This window comes from Diceros bicornis, chromosome 7 (genome assembly GCF_020826845.1).
Source record: "Diceros bicornis minor isolate mBicDic1 chromosome 7, mDicBic1.mat.cur, whole genome shotgun sequence".
NCBI classification, from domain to species: Eukaryota; Metazoa; Chordata; class Mammalia; order Perissodactyla; family Rhinocerotidae; genus Diceros; species Diceros bicornis.
In genome coordinates, this window is record NC_080746.1 from 27247719 (window position 1) to 27268325 (window position 20607).

General features: G+C 42.5%; 1 protein-coding gene across 2 annotated transcripts in view; it reads left to right on the top strand.

Annotated features, from left to right (window-relative positions):
• The first annotated feature begins 374 nt into the window (after window positions 1–374).
• EXPH5 (exophilin 5) overlaps window positions 375–20607 on the top strand; it is a 69985-nt gene continuing 49752 nt past the window's right edge. Inside the window, exon 1 of one of the 2 annotated variants that reach the window (XM_058545269.1) lies at window positions 375–676. In XM_058545269.1, the coding sequence (XP_058401252.1) occupies window positions 558–676 (119 nt within the window). In that variant the 5' untranslated portion in view covers window positions 375–557. The remainder of the gene's footprint in view (window positions 677–20607) is intronic. The other variant, XM_058545270.1, reaches the window with a different exon arrangement.

A 20607-nucleotide genomic window follows, 5' to 3' on the forward strand; every position in this document is an offset into this window, starting at 1 on the left:
CTTTCCGGTCTTTCAAATAGGGTAACCCTTCAGCCAGTTCTGAAGCTCTTAACGTACAATTCTGTGTCCTGTGGGCTCTTCTTGGAAAAGGAGGATTACTGTAGTCGTGAATCTCTTTCCTCTGTACTCCTACTAGTCAAGCTCAAGTTCTGAGAGCAAACAGCAACAACCAAAACAAACACTTTGGAGCCAACACTTAAGTCTCCTCCTCACTTAGGTGCAGAATTATGTAGGACTGTTAGCTTAAGGCTAATAGGAGGTAGGGGCGGGGACGAGGAAGGGCCCGCCCCTTTGGAATGGGATTGGTTCCCTCTCTCCCTTTAGCCGTTTATTTTGCATCTCGGTTGGATAGGTTGGGAGAAATATGTCATTAAGGTGTTGTCAAAATGAGCCGTGTAGTTGTGGGCTGTTCCCTAAGTTTGTGGTTTTAGATTTTCAAAGGGGCGGATTTCTTATTGGCTATGGGATCAAGTTCCTGAAACTGGTCTTCTATATCTTGAAAAATGTCATCGTAACAGGAGGCGCCAAGGAGCTTAAGTGTAACTCACACAGAGAAAATGACGAAAGTTCCTCAGGGGTTTGATTTCAGTTTCTTAAATGACGAAGAAGCCAGGAAGATCCTTCAGGTGCTGGAAAGAAATGAGGAACTACAAAGGGCAGAGAAGGACAGGATCAGGTACCGAGCCAATTCCTCTCTCTTTTCCCGGGGCCTGGGTCCAGCAGCGGCCCCGGGCGTGCGCGGGGGGAGGCGCGGAGCTTTCGCGGGGCACCTGTCGGCTACCTGGGACGCGCGGCATCCGGCCGGAGCGCGCGGCCCGGCCGGGGGAACCCTGCGCTGAGTTTCTCTCTGAAGGACTTCGGGGTGCCTGGTTGGTGCTCTTTCCACACCCGGCGTCCCAGACGGTTCTCTGGTCCCACAGGGTGGGTAGCGCCCCTGCCCTCGCGTGCTGGAGCGTTTTTTGGTGCTTTTCTCTCGGAGTGGGGCGCGTGCGGCTGCCCCGCCCCCAGCCGGGACACGTGGGCGGCGATGGGCCACAGGGGTGCCCGGCGGCGGTGGGGGGCCGCGCAGCCCCGCTGCGCAGTGCTCAAGTGTCTCCTCCGCGGTGGCGGCGTGGGGCAGGCGGGCCGCTGAAATGGGGCGCGGGGACCTGTGTGGTGCGGAATCCTGGCCCGCGCGCACCCACATGCTTACACAGGTCCTGCGGGTCGTCCACCCTTGCCCAACACACTCTCCCGCTGCACCGGAGACCCTCTCTCCGCCCCACTCCGACAGTCAGGGAGGCCAGGGAGAACTGGCACTTCACTGGCCGGGAAGTGGTCCTCACCCAAAGGCCTGGAGCTCCAAGGAACTTGCCAAGTTGTGTGGAGTGACCCGGCCTGAGACTGGGACACGCGGAGTGGCTAGAATGGGTGGGTCTCCTTGCGCGTGGTGCTGTGGGGTAGAAGTTGCTGCGGAATTTCGCCCTTGACCTTACTATGCAACGTTGTAGGTGAGGGATTGGTTACCACGGAATGAAATTGAGAGATAATTATTGTGCCTGGGATGTGAATTAACCAGTTTTTCTGCTGGGGAAATGTGGGATACGTCTTGGAATGAGTTAAAGGGACTTTCTCACCAGTGCTGGAATAGACCCATCCAAGGCCTTCTCCATTTGACGGTGGACGAGAATTCAGGGCATCACTCTCAGACCAAAAAGTGTGGCACTGATTGGAATTTAGAAACACATTTCGTTTGTGAGCAACTTCTTGGTGATGTGAGTTCTAGGTTTCCACCTCCTTCCAGATCCCACTACCCACCCCCATCTCCATAAGAAACCTCCAAAGATACTCTTCACATAGGGAAACCTTAGTTGGTCTTGTAGAAGCAATTAGAATACGCTGGGCCCAAGCCCTACCTTCGCTCTTCTCCACTAGATATGGCTCTTGTGGGGAAAAATGAATATTTGAAGTTTGAGGATGTGTATTTCACACCATCATATTCTGCCTTTAGAAAAATAGGCTCCACCGTTTTCTCAGTGTGAAAGTGTGCCCTCATGAGCACAGTATATCCGCACCCACACATGTGCGCATGCATGTACCCACACATATGCATGTGCACTGTACATAGGCACACCCAATTTGGGGAAGGAGAACTTTGGAATTGCACGCAATTTGACTTCAACACATATTCCAAAAGGACTAAGAAACTGTGATTACTCTCAGCGTGTGTTCTTGGAAGTGTTTCTTGTCTCTGGAGAGGATGGGGCTTCTCAAGTGATCCAGTATATTTTGGGGAAATTGAGGGGAGAATTAGGAAATAACAGGAGGGAAGGAAGCTTCCATTTAGGATGTTATCAATGTGACTTCTCATGAACTATAGTCTTGGGAATATTAATATTATTTATTTTAATTTTCATTCAAGGAAATTTTGACTTTTTATGTTTGGCCTGATGCTTGCCTTGTGTTTCCTGTATAGCAGCTCATGGTGTCCACAGCAGCGGACTTTAGGGGGAACTGGAACTACATATAGGTGGCAAAGGCCATTGGGCTAGGCCTTGGAAGGAAGACTAAAACACATCTTCTGATTTTGTAGTGCTCATACCTAACTAGAGCATCAACAGAAAAAGCCATAAGGCTAAGACAAAATCAATACTGTTAACTATTTAACTATTAAAAATAATTACCCCAACAATTTAAAAAATGTCACCATTAAAATATAAAAATAATTTAAGGAAAGTAGACACTTGCACCAAAGGCTTAAGGCAATTATTTCTAGTACTTTCTTTTCCCCTGGTTAATTCCTGGATCCCACTATCAAATACCCATCACTGGATAGCAGTCTCCATGGGATTGTTCTGCTTAGCGGCTCACGTGTATTGGTTTTAGTAGCAGATATTGGCATGCAGAAAAGGCTTTAGACGACATGTCAACTTGGCTGCCTCTTCTGCTCATTTTCTTGATATGTATCATCATCATATTTTCCAAATCAAAAATCAGGACACATTACCTATAATTCAAGAGTGTATTTGGGAGACAGTACAACAGGCTTGTCTGAAAGATTCTGGAAGGCCTTTTTACTATATTGAGAAACAGTCTCAAGATCTCTTGGCTAGGACAATAAGGGACCAAATGGGGAAGTTTGGAAAGTTTGCTGGTTAGGGGACAACTGATGAGTTCAGTTATATCTGTGATAGGCTTGAGGTGTCTACAGACAACTAAGAAGAAATATCTTATAGTTAGAAATATAGAACTATAGTGTCATGCAGGGCCAGAGACGTCCACAGATGGATGTTAAAGATGCGAGAGCAGTTGAGTTCGCCATGCAGAAGACAACAGCCCCACATGTAAAGATGCTCCTGAACACACAGAATTTTCCCCTGATCTTCCCTCATCATTACCAGACCTCTCTGGCTTCAGCTTCCCGGGAAAGCATGTGCATTAAATATTGTAAAGTTTCTAATATATAAAGAGTTTATTCAGATTTTTAAGAAAAACACCAAGATTCAAACTGATAGGCAAAAGATAGGAATAAATCATTCGTGCTAGAAGATACCAAACAGTAAACAAAACATATGAGAAAATGTTCACTCTCACAGTAATAAAGAAATGAAAATTGAAGTAACCTCAAGATACCATGTTGTGCCTTTAAAGATAACAGGAGAAACTGTTGATGAGGTTTGGAGTGAAATGGATAGATTCAGCCTTTTGTTAGTGGCATTGTAAGTTGGAACAATGCCACTGACAAAACAATCCTTCTGGTGAAATATGACAATACCTATAAAGATATGCCTTACCCTTGACCCAGTCATCCAATTCTTGGTCATTTCTCATTACTAGGAGATTAAGGTGGAAAAGATGGCCACACCAAGGTTTATTAACCTTTTTATATAATAATACTAATTTCTGTGATAATAATAACAGCTAACATTTATTAATCCCTTACTGTATACTAGGCACTATATATATATATATATATATATATATATATATAAACGTGTTATATATGTTTAATCCCCCCAATACCCTCATTAGGTACACACTTTGATTTCCATTTCACAGAGAAGCAAACAATTTACAAGGGTTAAGTATCTTGTCCAAGTTAAGCAGCAGAGCCAGAATTCAAATCCAGATCTATCTCAAAACTATTTTACCCATCAGCATTGAATAATCCTCATAACCATCCCTTGGGGTGAGTATTATTAATGACTTTGTACAGAAGGGAAACTGAAATTTAGCAAAGTAAAGGAACTCGCCCAAGGTCACACAGCTCATAAGTAGCAGAGCTAGAATGTGAACCCAAATCTGTCTGGCTCTAAAGCCTTTATATTCTTTCCACTATACCATATTTTTCCCTGAGGAAATAATTTAGTAGAGGAAAAACTGGACATATATTCTCAGATCTTTATTGCGTTATTACCTATAGTAGCAAAATAGTGGGGAATTTCAAATCTAAATATCCGATGAGTGCAGTCATTACAAAGGACAATTATGAAGAAATAATTATATCCCACTCAGTTTGATATTTTAGTTGTGTTTCTGACTACCTTGGTTGTTGTGTAGACACCTCAAGGTTATCATGGATACAACTGTGGAAAAATGCATATGAGGCATTGTTCTGTGAAAAAGTAGAACACGAAATAGTGCTTATGTTATTATTGCAGTTTCTTCAGGGCCTGTGTGCACGTGCACAGCAGCTGGAAGAAAATAGGCAAAAATCTATGCTTTTCCTTTTGATGAATCTCAAGGGCCTGAGGCAGCTCCCGGCACACGGTGAACATTCGGTAAGTGTTTGCTGAAAGGCATGGGCCTGCCCTGACGTCTGGGGAGGGCCTCTCTCCTGCCCTCAAGCCAGCACTGCCGAGATGGAAAGTCAGATCTGGAGGAAAGGATGCGTGCTAGGCTGGGAGGAATGCTGGGCACGTGCCACCTCCTGAGGCTCCAGGAAGGCAGATGAGGTTAAGGGTATAGGATTTCATGGCTTAGAGGAGAGGGACACCACGGTCAGGCAAGGTGCCTGCATGGCATAGGCCTCCAGTAAACATGAAGGAAGAAGGGTCTGCACTGGCGGGAGTCAGAGGCTCCTGCAGTCCCTTGCTTCTCTCCCCACTTCTCACTCTCAGTTTGTTTCACCTTCTTCTCCTTCTCCTCTGCCCAGCCGGACTGGATTTCTCCCTCATTTGAACCCTGTAACGCACTATAATCTCTGTGTTACATCTATCCTGTTCTGTGCTGTGAGTCTGTTAAAGAGGTGGAAATTACCATTAAATTCCCATCTGACAGTTCCACTTCTTGTTGGGTTGTGGAAAGGATTTTTCCTGGAAATATTCACTTGGGTGTGATTTCTCAGGTCTTGCACAGTCTATGGTTCTAGCCACAGTGAAGAAAAATGGCTGAGAGTTTGAATCACAATTTATTGGCAGGTGAAAAATTTCCCCATACCTCTCTCACACCTTGGAGGAAATATGTCTGTGTGTGTGTGTATACATATATATGTGTATATACAAATACATATAATATGTACATATACATATATAATATATAAAATCTGAAAAGTGTTTTACTTTTTACAAGTCTTTGAAAAACACAGCTACCTACCTATCATCCCCCACCTCCACCTCCCTACCTCATCTCATAAGTGTAACTGACATAGAAAGTACCGAGAGATTCTATCAACTAGTCAGCTCACGGAAGAGATATCAATAAATCAAAAATGTTTATTTTTCTCGTTGCAGAAAACTTATAAAGTATAAGATGTTACAGCGCCTTGTATAGTCAAGTTGAAAAATGACATGTCTAGATTTAGACTATCTTTGCTCAATGGCAAGATTGAAGCTCAGAAGGGTTTTCCAGAACTTAGTTGTTTCTGACTGATTTACACTGGTGTACTTGAGCTGAGCTCAGTCCTGAGGGGCACTGTATACATAAAAGTGGTGAAGTGGTTGGTACCCGGTGGAAGCTGCAGCATCCTGCAGACATTAAAAGCCAGATACACAAGTCTGTCTCTCCTAGGCTTTCTGTCTGCCTTCTCCTCTCCCAGCCGGTGAAATTTGCCTCTGACTTTCAAGAAACATTGGATGCCTATTTATTGGGCACGTACTATGTGCCAGACACTGTCTTGGCCCTGAGGATACAGCAGAGAATAAACATAGATTCTGCCCCAAATGGCTTTGGTCTATGAAGGTTTTTGGGTGGTGGTAAATCCTGTAAGATGAAGTGTTCATATAAATGTAGCTTGCCCTCAAGCAGCCATATGCGGCCTGGGGAAGGGACCATGAGAAGGGTCTGGAAGTCACAGGAGTGCCCTATAGGTTTGAGTGTTGTGATGATATAACAGGGTATGAGATTAACATCATGGGTCTCAGGTGTCTGCACTTTCCAGTAACATCCAGTTTAGTTAATTCCTTTAAACTGAGGGGAAATCTTTCCCTCAGATGTGTTCTCCCGTCTAGTTACTCCTGTGGATTGGTCTCCATGGGCAGCACACGTGGAAATACTAGAACATTATAGCTCCATATCCCGAGGTGGGGGAGTGGTGTCCTTTGAGGCTTTGTGACATTATAACTCTTTCAGCTTTTAAAGTCTTTCATATCTGTTTGTTTTTATCCTCATCCTAATCTGATAGGGCAGGTATTTTTATCTTTTTCAAAAGCTAACAACAACAACAGTAATAATAGCTAATATTGTTGAGCACTTTCTCTGTGCCAAACTCTTCATGTGCGTTTTCTCATTTAATTCTCACAACAACTTGATGAGTTAAGGGATATTTTTTTTAATCTCTATTCTATAAAGGAAGCTTAGGATGAGTGACTTGACTGAGATAATCCTTCAGGGAAGTATTGGATTTGTGAAGTCCGTCTGCACTTACTTACTGCGCAGCACTGCCTCCTACAGTGACCCACAGAGAAGCTGAAGGGATTACCCTCCCATTGGCCATCAAGCTTCTAACAGAACCAGCACTGAGATCTTTTCACTTTAAAACTCTTGTTATTTCCACCGGCCATGAAAATAGAGAACATGCAATTCTGGGTAGCCACGTGCTCAACTAAAAGTTGGGGATGTTATTTCTAAGGAAAAGGGCGTAATGGATATTGGGGGACAACTAGTAGTATTTGCCATATATAGGAAAAATTGCAAGTAACCATTTATATTAAAAAGAAACATGGCTGCATTTTGTAAGGATGTACTCCAAACTGTTAGATGGTTATCTCTTGAGCAAGATATATAAAGGGATTCTAACCCTTTTATTATTATTTCATTTCTTACCATTATCAGAGATTATTAAAATATGATGACTATTTCTTTTGATAATAAAGAAATGCAAAATATTTGACTGTCTTTTTTAACTTAATAAATGTTTTTAAAAATAATTTGCTTTAAAAAATATCAAGGGGCATCCGCAGTGACCTAGTGGTGAAGTTCAGTACGCTCCACTTTGGCAGCCCGAGTTTGGATCCAGGGCACAGATCTACACCAAACGTTAGTGGCCATGCTGTGGCAGCAGCTCATATACAAAATAGAAGAAGATTGGCAGCAGATGTTAGCTCAGGGCGAATCTTCCTCAGCAAAAAAAAATCTAAATGTTTTCCTGCCCTTTTCTTTACAATGTTGTATACTTTTGTAATGTTAATGTATTCATGGGTAAATTGGCTTCATTACCAAGTTGGTACATCAATCTTGAGTTCCTTGTGGTCAAGGATTGTCTCAAGGATGGAGAGCCTCACACACCTATTAGGTAGTGAACTTCTAATTAAATGGGTCTTAACTTACTTCTGTGAGGGAATATAAAATAAGAGACAGAAAGATCTGGGGAAACCACATGAAGGACAAGGTCAGGTTAAGGTTAGTCAGAAAATATTTTTCTTCTTATTAACACACTTGGGTCTTAAAACTGAGAACCAGCTGGCTAAGAGCCTTGCTGAAGCAATTCAAGTCTGTTTTTTGCAGTTAGTTACTGCACAGGCTGTGATATTTGAGAGCCATAAGCTCACCTCACTCTCCGCAGGAATGTTTCCTTATTGGCATTGCCAATGGCCCTATTTGAAAGCTGTACTTAAAATACCACCTTGGCATACCACAGGAGCCAGCTTCCTCATTCCACTGTGTGTTAGACTTTCTAATGATGAAAGAGGAAATTTGGGGCTACAATGACCAAACTCCCCATTTCCCAAAGAAAGATTGTTTATATGTTTATGTTTATATCAAGTTTGCCTTGGTTTCAATTTTAAAACAATGCATTTAACAGCAGCTCAAGGAGGAAGGGGACTAAGTGGGGAGAGTAACTTGGCAACCACTGCTCTGTTCTCCAGGTCTGTTGAAAAGATCTGTTCTCCAGGTGTCAAGAAGGGCCATGCTTCTTCTGAGGGCACTTGGGAAGGATCTGTTCCAGGCCTCTTTCCTAGCTTCTGGCTTGTGGCAGTATAACGCCAGTCTTCACGTGGCATTCTCCCTATGTGCGTGTCTATCTCTGTGTCCAAATTTCCGCTTTTTTCTAAGGACACCAGTCATACTGGATTAAAGCCCACCCTGATGACCTTGTTTTAACTCGATTACCTCTGTAAAGACCCTATCTCCAGATAAGGTCATATTTTGAGGTACTGGGAGTTAGAACTCCAATATATATTTTTTTGAGGATACAATTTAACCCATGACAGTAGGGCTGGTTCAATATTTTAAATAAATTACTATAAACCACTATATCAACAGTCTAAAGAAGAGAAACATATGATCATATCAATTGATGCAGAAAAAGTATTTGACAAAATTGAACATATGTTTATGATAAAAACGCTCAGTAAGGAAGAAATAGAACCTGATAAAAGACATCTATAAAAAAACTTATGGCTAACATCATACCTAATGGTGAAAGACTGAATTCTTTCCCCCTAACATGGGGAACTAAGCAAGGATGTACAATTTCATCACTGCTATTCATCATCATACTTGAGATCTTAGCAAGTGTTAGGCAAGGTAAAGAAAAAAAAGGCACAAATATCAGAAAGGAGGAAGTAAAACTGTCCCTATTTGCAGATGACATGATTATCTACAAAGAAAATGCCCCCAAAAAAGTACAAAGAATAGAAATCCTAGAACTAATAAGTGAATTTAGCAAAGTGGTAGGATACAAGATCAATACACAAAAATCTATTGTGTTTCCATTACTAGCAATGAACAATTAGAAATCCGTATTTACAATTTTTATGGAAAAGCAAAGGAACTGAATAGACAAAACAATTCTGAAAAGGAAGAATAAAATTAGAAGAATCAGACTACTTGATTTTAAGACTTACTATAAAGCCACAGTAATCAAGACAGCATAGCATTTGTGAAGAAAAAGACATATAGAGTAATGAAACAGAATAGAGTCCATAAATAGACCCCCAAAATGCAGCAAATTTATTTTCTTACAAACGTGCAAAGGCAATTCAATGAAGGGTAGTCTTTTCAACAAATGGTGTTGGGGTAATTGGGCACAAGGCTAGAAATATTTTCATCACCCCAAAATAAATCCATTAAATAGTTACTCTCCATACCTGCCTCCTCCCAATTGCTGGTAACCACCAATATGCTTTCCATCTCTATGGGTTTACCTATTCTGGATATTTCACATAAATGGAATCATACAAAATGTAACCTTTTGTGTCTGCTTTACTTAGCATAATGTTTTTGAGGTTTATCCACCTTGTAGCATGTATCTGTACTTTGTTCCACCTTGTAGCATGTATCTGTACTTTGTTCCACCTTGTAGCATGTATCTGTACTTTGTTCCTTTTTATGACTGAATAACATTCCATTATATGTATGTACCACAGTTTATACATTCTTGTGTTGATGAACATTTGGGTTGTTTCCACCTTGTGGCTATTGTGAATAGTGCTGCTATGAACATTCATTTACAAGGATTTGTTTGAGTACCTGTCCTCATTTCCTTTGAGTATGTACCCAGGAGTGGAGTTACTGTGACATTTGGTAATTCTGTATTTAACTTTTTAGGAGCCATCAAACTGTCATCACCCATATTCACTTTATACAGTTGTGATCATACCGTGTATATTTTTGTTTATTTACATAACCCCTAACATAAAAATAACCCTTTCAAATTAAAGACTCATTGTCAACATTATTTTTTTGGCTGCATACTATTCTGCTGTATATATTTTATAATTTAATTAACGATTTGATTATTTTAGCCACTTTGATTTTTTGTTGTTATTCTGTTTCTCGTTACTATGTTAAATAACACCGTGATAAACCTTTCTGCTTACATCCTTAATTCAATTTAAATTGTCTCCTTAAATTCCACAAAGTAGAATCATTAGTTTATAATATAAATGTTTTCTAAATTTATATTGTATGTTACCAAATTGCTTTTCAAAAATCTTCTACCAAATTACCTTGACTGGCAGTGTGGGATGCCTCCTATTTTACCACACCCTTCCCGGCACTGGATAGTGTGCTTATTTTATAAAATCTTTGCTAATTTTGTAGGGAAAAAAAAAATTCTTATACTTGATTTAATTTCTAACACTGTGGTTATAATGAACTTGAACTTTTTTTCCATATATTTACTATTCATTTGCATTTCATGATTTGTGAATCATCTATTCGTATATTTGCCCATTTGTATTTCAAGATTTGTATTCGGAATACATCTTGTCGCAAATAACAGATCTAACTGTTGCTTTAATGAATTGGAGATAAATTTTTCTGACCTAACAAGACATCTGGAAGTGGGCAATGGCTAGCTGATTTAGTGGTTTAGGACATCAGGATGGTGTCTTTGCAATGCAAGGTGGCTGAAACGGCTCTGAACATCATATCCATATTCAAGGCAGGAAGAAAGGGGATAGGGTGGAGCCAACTGCATCTGTCCCTCTTTTCATGGAAGTAAAAGCTTTCTCAGATGCCATCCCAGCAGATTTCCCTTTATGTCTCATTGATCAGAACCACGTCATAAGGCCACCCTTTGCTGCAAGGGAATTGAGAAATCAAGGGATGGAATTCAAATGTTAGGCTTAGACCAATCATGATCCATCCCCTGGAACTGAATACTTTGCTGCCCAGAAAGAAGGGGAACAGGGGCGATGGATTCTAGAAGGCAGCCGACATTGTCTGACACAGAGTCTCAGTGTGGTTTTCTTCTTATTGATTTATATGTTTATACATTAAGGAAATTGACTTTTGTCCTATTTATTACAAATATATTTCCCAATTTTCAGTTTGCACTTATATTTATCTGAAAATAGGGGATTTTATTTATTTTTATATAACAAAATGTACCAAATTTTTAAAAGTTCCCGTTTTTTTTTTTTAAGATTAGAAAGTTCTCCCATCTAGAGATTAGGTCAACATTCACCTCTATGGGCCGGCCCCGTGGCTTGGCGGTTAAGTGCGCGTGCTCCACTGCTGGCAGCCTGGGTTCGGATCCCAGGCGTGCACTGGAGCACTGCTTGTCCAGCTATGCTGAGGCCGCGTCCCACATACAGCAACTAGAAGGATGTGCAGCTATGACATACAACTATCTACTGGGGCTTTGGGGGAAAAAAATAAATAAATAAAATTATTAAAAAAAAAAAAATTCACCTCTAGTTTTTTAAATCTTTTTAAAAATTTAACTTTTAAATTGATCCAATATATGTTTTATCTATAATGAAGGATGATTATATAAATTGATTTTTTTCCAAATAGCTAGCAAGTTGTCCTGGTACCATTTATTTCTGTCTGTTTCTAAGGCCCATGATTAACCCTTTTAGAGAAAGGACCATGGAACAACCAAAGAGTAAGAGCAACAACAAAAAGCTTTTGCCTGATGAGGCAAATGTTCCAGCATTGGCTTTCATGAAACCTAAGAAGGAAATTGTAGGGAAAATGCTTTTGTACAGAGAATTGTGATGGTTTGTTATACATATATCAGTGCACATAGTTCATGGATCGTGTTTCAGTTTCCTTCCTCTTCCCATTTTCTATGCCAGGTAGCAAACCCAGCTGAGGGCAGACCATTCCTCTTGAGGTCTCCATCAAGTGTTCTGGTTGTCATTTAGATCTGGTTCTTTTGCTAGTCAAACCAACACCCTGTTAGAGTGGTATCAGTTTTTAACTTATAACAAAATTAATTTGCTTTAAAAATTACTTAATCACAAGGATGGGTGATTAACAGGATTACTAGTGTTGGGGTTTAGGGCAGGCCACCCCAAGATGCACCACTCTAGTATGTGGATTATTTCGAGCTGAAAACAGTCAAGGCTCAGAAGACTTGGGAAGAACCTTTGACCTTTCCCCAAATTGCCTAAAAGAATTTAAGATAGAAGGGCCTGTCCCAGGAAGGAGCTATCACCATAGATAACTCTAGTATAATATGAGTAGGTGTGGTAGACACCTCGTCTGTGTAGACACCTGTGGTAGGTAGGGAGGAATCTAGGAAGGCCCATTTGATCCAAGTTCTCTCTTGGGTTCCATTGTCTATAGAAGACAATAGACAGCAAACATTTGTTTACCAAATATTAAGTTTTCATCTTCCTGTAAATTGCCTTCTCTCCTTTTGAAGTCTCAGACCTCTATCTCCTTCTTCTTAGTCCAGAAAGACATGTATACCTCATTTTGCCTAACTGTCTTTGGAATTCTTCATTCTTATGTGATTTCCCCGTGCATACGAATTAAACTTTGATTTTCTCCTGCTAATCTGCCTTATGTCATTTTAATTATTTGACCAGCCGTAAGAACCAGAAGGGGAAAGGGGCTGGAAATTCTCCCTTCCCTGACACTAGACAAACAAGCAAACAAAATTAAAACCTCACTTGTTGTGAATCTAATGTTTACTGCTCACAGGGCAACTGGTGAAGCTCTTTAGGAGATCATTGCCTGCATATCAGTCAGGGTCCCACCAGGAAAACAGAAACGACTGGGTATTTAAAACAGAATGTAGTGCAGTGAATTGGTTACATGGTGATGAAAAGAGGCAGAGAAACCTATCAGGGGACAGAGAGGAAACCAGAGATTGGCAGCAGCAGGAGGCCTGGGAGCAGTGGCGTGCTGGTCACTGGCTTTCCTGGAGAAAAAGCCTTGATTTGCAGCACTGGCCAATTTCAAGCTAGCAATAGTTTAACAACCAGCTTGCAAAATTCCTGAATATTGAACAATCTACTCTTGTCAGCCAGTACAAGCCAGCGCTAGCACACCACTAGTTGGAGAGAAAAAGTGAGCAGGTGTTGTTATCCATGCCCACAGGCTAGGATCCCCCAAGAGAAACTGAAACCATGGCAGGCCTATCTGGGGATTTGGAGACATGGGAGAGACAGTCACTGCCAGAAGTCTTGCATGAGACAGAGGGAGGAGGAAAAATACCCTGACTTTTCTCTTCTTCTCACTCTCCAGTCGCTTGCCAGTGCCTGGCTGAAGCCAGCGGGAAGCAGCTGACATGTAGTGAGAGCCTGGGAAATGCAGCTCGCGGGGGTCATCTCCCAGCAGCACAAAACAGAGCACGGGAAGGACAATTTCTTTTCCTCTTCTTTTCTCTTCCATCCCTGTTGTCCTTTTCTGTCATCCTTTAGATTCTGCATTTTCTCACTGCCCCATCTTATACTGCTAAGGCTTTGCTTCCTTGCCAGAAAATTCTTATGAGTTTTCCTTCCCGTTATCCTGGACTATTGTTCTGCCCATTCTGTGCTCTTTTACAGTTTCTCTCTCTTGCTTCTGCACCTTTGGGAGTTGTCCTATTCCGCTCTTGCTTCTCTTTGCTGCTGCTTCTGCCCTTCTGGATATTCATATTCCTCCTATGCCGTGGTCAGTCTCCATCATGCTGCAGTGAGTCAGGGTCTTTGGGTGGAGAGGAAGAGAGTCTCACTCAGGGCACCTTAGGTAGAGAGGGCTTTGCAGAAATGTTACACGTGGATGGAAACTGGAATTTGAAGAACTGGGGAACCAAGACGGCTCTAGGGACCACTCACTCTGCTTGCATGTCAGAGCTCACACTGTCTTTCTCCCAGGGTGCCTTTGATTCCCTCACATCGTGCTGCTGCATCCTTCAACTGGCTGATTCTCTCTACATTCTCTGGTCCAGACCCTGATGCTCATGGCCATCAAGCCAGGTCACCTAATGCCTGTGGATGGGCTGCCCTAGGGTCAGGCATCCAAGCTGTAGCACCTCCTGGGGAAAGCTTTGTGCTGGACTTCCTAAGCAGCCACCATAGACCATCCAGTTCAGCTGAAAGTGATATAATGTTGGTGTGGTGGGCACTGAGATTTACCTGTCCAGGACGGGGTTGCACTTGCTTCTCCTCTCTGTGTGCCCACCTGTGCACTAAGATACATTTGATGTGGCTTCCTGGTTTCTGTGATGACAGGTCTTGGCTCTCAGGCTCTACTAATACAGAGATTCTTAACCCTGGCTAAAATGACAACTATCTGGGGAACTTTTGAAACTCCCCATGTCTGGCCCCACCCTGACATTCCGGCTTAATTGGCCTGTGAGCAGGTTGGGCATGGGTGTTTTTTCAAAGCTCCCCAGATAACTCTAATGAGCAGTAGGGATCCCTTCCTGGCTGCCTGGGCGTTGGGTACTGACTTCACCTGTCGCATCTTTCCTACGCTCCACTCCTTTGAATGAGTTGAGGGACTGTTGAGTTCTCAAGAAACCCTGTGGTTTGGAAGGGGAAAGGGAGTCCCAGCAAAGGACAATCAAGAGGGCCATGCCTGACGCAAATGTAATACTTTCCCACTTTAAAATTGCTTGGCAGGATCAAAAGGATCTTCTTCCCCTGGAGCTCTTTAGTCTGGCAACTGGAAGAAGTGCTTTTTACTTTTTGTTGTCATTGTTTTGTTTTATTGCCCACTAACTGTGAGTTACACATAAACACAAATGCTGTAGTATCCATGAGCTCATTAGATCCTGGCCTTGAACTTGCTTCCTGGAACCCAACCCTATTCATAGGTTCTTCTCATTGGCTGTTGAGTGGTTATGTTCAACGTGAGAAAACAGGAAATGGCTAAAGAAGGGCAACATGGAAGCCCACAGAGTTTCTGAAAGGGTAAAAGCAGCCTGGTTTCAGTACAGATTGGCCGAAAGAAAGAAGGAATTAGATATCTCTCTCTGCTGATTCTGTGATTATTCAGGAATACTCGACTGGTGGCATCTTAAGTACATGCAGTACTTTGAAGCCTACTGTGTTCACTTGATCTCCTCAAATATTCTTTACGGTAGATAGAGCAGATATTATTGTCTTTATTTTTCTCATTTTTCAAAGAGCCTCAAGACCATAGTAACGCCCAGGGTGGACGTGGGACTAGAACATAGGACTCTGACTGTCCCCTGCCGCACTTGTCCAGTGTGTCCTATGGCTCTGCGGGTGAAGTGATCCAGACACAGGGTGACGGAGATGTGTGGAAATGTATAGTTTCGAAGGGAAGTTAATGCCTTCGCTTTAAAGGAGTTAAATAGCAATTAAGAGAACATGTGAGTAGTGCTCATAGCAATGGCAGTGTGGGGGTCAGATTGAGGCCCCCCGGTGATCTCCATCAGTCCCACCCCAACAGCCACACCAAACAAGCTCACAATCTGAGACCTAAGTAACGCGTGTTCCTGTAACACAGCTTCTCAAGACCCCTCTCCCTGCTGCCAACTGACTGGCTTGCTGCTACTCAGCCCCTCAGGGAACATCCCAGAGGTGCTGCCATGATACAGGCAGGAGTGACAGAATCCAGCTCTGAAGACAGAAGCCTCAGAGAGGCTCCCAGATGGCCTGAGGAACATCTTGTGGGTTTTAATTAAATCCCATAAACAGCCAGTATTTTGATGTAAATTATGTCGGAGTCCAGATGGCACCACGGGTTTCACTTTTCATTTTTAGGCTTTTAAACTGCAGAACTTTTTACAGCCTCTTAAAAATTGCCATCATGTATTTTCTCGTGGTTCTCTTTCTTCCTTCCAGATGCCATAAAGGTATATAAAAATGACTTTTTGGACTAGCCATATTTGACCGTAGGTCTAAGTTGCTGGCTGAATTACTGTATTTGCACTTGAGCTTGCCCTTCACAGCTCGCCTTCAGGATCACCAAAGACCAAGTGGGCACTCTGCTTGCTGAAAGTTGTCCCCTAAGTGATGGCTATGGGTGCTTCACTCCTCAGAGTAGAAAAAGCACTGGAGCTGGGGGGTGGATTTCTGACAATGGCCTTCCCCTTGGGGAAGTATGTCAGGGAGGGTCTGGCTAACCCTCCGCTCTCTCTGGTCTGCTTCCTGGTGCCTCTTCTTCGTTAAGGATATCAGTTTCTCCCCTAGTCTCAGCAAGCCCCCACAGCCCCAAGCAAAACGCATTCTTATTTGTAGCTTATGCAATAGCACCGGCTCCACAAAAGGCAACTGGAAAGGCCAATAAATTAGATCATGTCTATCCGCAGCTGTTTAATTGCTTTGCTGCTGCCATCCAGGCAAAACTCTTTAAAAGGTTTATGAGTAACATGTTCCCTGCAGGGTAGCTGTCTCCACCTTCAAAGCCACACTGGACCCCACCCTCACCTGGCCTGCCTAGCACTTTGTACACCCAGCTCTACTGAGCTCTGGCTGCGGCTTCTTCCCTAGCTTTTGTTCACTCCCCCATGTGTCAACTTATAACACCTTCTTCTGGGCCTCCCAGATCCTTAGGGAGAGTTCACGGGAACAAAACGACACATAAATGTACATTTTTTATTATAAACAATTTGCATGTGTCCAAGAACCAACTAGCAAGTACTGTAAATGCCACAATTTCTAAACAGTGCTCCAAAACAACAATTATAGTTTTATCATTAAGGTGATAAAAATGCTTTTCTGTACTCAGCTCATCTGAGCTTCATCTCTGAGGTGCTACAGGTACTCACAGATGGCAGCCCCCTAAAAATGGAAGATTCTACACCTCCAGGGGCCTCCTCTCTTGGGGAGGTAAGCCAGGTCCCCACTCACTACTCCTTTGGCTTGGATCTGCCTTCCTTCCTGGGAGGCGGATAGTCATCAGGAGTTTTTATTGTAGGTCAGTCAACTGTCAAAATTAAGTGTTGGGAGTAGCATTGCAATTTCACCTCTTTCTTTGGGAGCTTCCAGATATGATAAGCTCCTCCATTTGCAGCATAAAGACAATTGTCTTTGGAACCTGTCGCTGCCTCTGGACCCTCCTCACCGTGCCTCACAGCACTGGGAGTCAGAGGTCTGGGTACCTCTGTGGTCCTCTCTAAAGTAAGAGCTCCATAGGATAGATTTTTTTTTTTCTGTATCATGATTCAACAACACTTTTGTTGAGCAGCAAACACTCATTTTTAGCAGATATATTTGAGATCCTACTATGAACCTAGTACCAGAGATACAAAAATGCTCTCTCCAATCTCACAACGTAGTGAGGGAGATGGATTTGAAAGAAGTATATTCACTAGAACGTGGCAGATGATAAGATAGTTTTGCACAGAGGTCATTTAACCCTATGTGAGGTCTCAGGGAAGACTTGCTGGAGGAGATGATGCCTGAACTGAGTCTTGAAGGAGGTGTGGTGAATACAGGTGGGAAGGGCATTCCAAATGGAGTGAGCAGCATTAGGTAAAGCACAACGATGTGGAAGACTGTGGTGGAGTTGCAGGCACCATTAGCAGTGGCTATCACTAGAATACAAAGTGAGAGCCAATGGGTGGCAAGAGAGGGCTTGATAAAAACAGGGGACAAGGAGGAGCCATTGAAATGCTTAGAACAAGAGTGACATCAAATTTGCTTCTTAGGTAGATGGCTCTAGGTGAAGGGTGAAGCCTGGATTAGAAGACAGATATATCTAGGGGCCTTGACTAGGGATGAAGAGAAGGGGAGAGATTCAAGAAATATTGGGAAAGTTAAATTAGCAGGACTTGGTGGCAGATTGGCTGGAGGAGGAGGGGGAAAGAGCATTCATATGAACTCAGGTTTCTGGCTTTGATATTTTTGGCATTTGACTTACTGTTTACACTGAAACTGGTAGATTCAAGTGGACTCTACACTTTGTGAGTCCAGGGTGAGGTAATATATCTGATATTAAAGAATATCAATTCCTCTATCAGCTTTTAAACATTTAGATATGTTATCTCTTGATGTGCGTTATCTCTTGGCAATTAAGGTCAAGTTTTAGGCCTGTGACCAAGATTGGGGTGAAGGGAGGAGGGGGCAGATTTCAAAGCAGAATTCTGGCAAGGGAGATTGGAACTTGTTCCTGAGCTCCAGATGGCCTGGTCAAGGACTTCTGGGGGGAAGCTGAAAGCAGACACCTGACAGTAGAGGAGGGGACCTACTGGCCCACAGGAAACACCACACAGGCACGCTGAGGTGAACAGCCTGCCTGACAGCAGGTGACCAGCCAGACAGAGGAAACTGTAGGTGCTTTCATTTCCTCGCTCTCAGCTGTGGACTTCTGTCAGGAGCTTTATCTCTCTCCCATTCTGAACAAGAATAGTTAAGGCCAACTGATCATTGAAACACCATTTCCCCATCTCCAAAAAACAAATCAAGACATTTCATTTCACGTGTCTGTTTCCCTCTGTGAAGGAACAGCAAACTGGCTTTTCTGCAGCCCCCTTCTCTTCAGTACGGGGTCAGCAGAAGTGTATTTCACCTTCAGCAAGTGGGGGATCCCTTCTATTCCATGAGCCCTGCCCACCAGCCTAGGGCACTGGGGATCTTGGTTTCGAAGCTTGTCGCAAGTCACTGAAGAGAGAGGCAAAGCCATTTTTCTACCTTGTGCTTCCCAACACCCTCCAGGTAAGCTGCTGTGCACCAGCATCATTTGGCCCTGGTGTTCCAGAATTTGTTTGAATACATTGAACGCACACCTCTGGGTTCAAAGCAGCAAGGCTGAGAATGGTATCTTGAGCAGGCATGATGATAAAGGAAAAAGAGACCCCTTTCCAAGTTTATCATGATGGGAGTTTACTTAAGTAAATCCCAATATCTTTGGGGATCAAGGTTAGTGATATTTTCATTTTTATTAAAATAAGAGATCCTTGACAAAAATTTTGAGGACCTACTATATGTATGGGCTGTGCAATCTGCTATGGTAAATGTGAATGTAGAACCCAAGAAGTTTATCATTTATTTGGGCAGACAGGGCATGAAAATTTAAATAATATTATAAGGCTGCACATGACTTAGTGCCTAATGGGTGGCACAGATGGTAGGATTTTAGTGTGGGAAGAAGATGAATGGGAACTGAAATTATTAGGAAATCCTTCATAACCAGTCTGGCCTGGAAGGGTGGTTGCATTTGGGTAAGTGGAAGATGGATAAGGCAAGAATGACTCCAATTACAGCTTGATAATGCTTCCATTGAACCAATTCTACATAACACACGATTGAATTTTAATTAGTAGATGGAATATGTAAATCTTAAATTCTGAAAGGTGATTCATGTCAATATTAGAAACTAAGGTCCTAAAGAAAAGGGCTAGTGTTTGTTTATTGTGGGTAACTGCTGGCTTGCTGGAACATTCCATCACACCTGAATTCCTTTCCTTCTCCTCCCAGGGATCTATTCACCTTCAATAAATTCTACTAAATGCTGACTAATTTTTAACAACCTTGCGCATAAAGAATGAGATTCAGGTTAACTATCTTTGTTTGTTTTTGTTTTTATTCTGTAAATGATAAATAGAGCAACAGAAAATCATTTCTGATAAAACAGTAGTTAACTGTGCGTTAAAGGGTTCTGTGGCACTTTCTCCATATCTCAGGCTTTCCGTTGAATCAGCTGAATCGGGGAGCAATCACTTAGTGTGTTGGTGTTTGTATGAGTGAGTGACAGTCGTGAGGCCAAAAAAGAAACCCTGAGCTCTCGCTCCAAGCCATGTTCTTTACATGAGAGCACAGGAAGCCTCCAGAAGACTTGCATGATCTTAGTATTGAACTTTCTCCTGTGTATCTACCAAGAAATTGAGAGAATTTCAGAGTTTCTGGGATTCCTATTTATAGCCAAATGACACAGGACGTTAATGAAAATATTAATAGATAAAGGTTGACCTTCATGAGAAAATTTGGGCAGTTTCTCTTGATACAAGACCTGCAAATAAAAACTTCCTATGACCACTTCAAACAAACAAAACTAAGTTGTTCACTCTCCTACTTCCTTTGCTCAGATTACTCTCTGCCAATGATGGCCTTCACCCATCCCCCCTACACAAACCCACACACACCCATATCTACTTTCCATATCATTCCATCATTCACTGGGGAACAAGCATCACTAGTGAGGAACAATGGTAGATTCAGACTCTGCCCTCATGGGGTTTATACTCCAGTAAGTCTACTTCTACCTGTCCTTTATAATTTTTATTTATTTATTTATTTTCCCCCAAAGCCCCAGTAGATAGTTGTATGTCATAGCTGCACGTCCTTCTAGTTGCTGTATGTGGGACGCGGCCTCAGCATGGCTGGAGAAGCAGTGAGTCGGTACGCGCCCGGGATCCGAACCCAGGCCGCCAGCAGCGGAGCGCACACACTTAACCACTAAGCCGTGGGGCCGGCCCTCTGCCTTTCCTTTAAGACCCATCTTTGTGAATGCTTTCCCAGCCCTTAGCCAGAATTAATTTTATCCTTCTTTATGATCCCAAAGCAAGAGTCTTGGTTTTCTATTATATGATTGTGATATAGTAAGAAATAT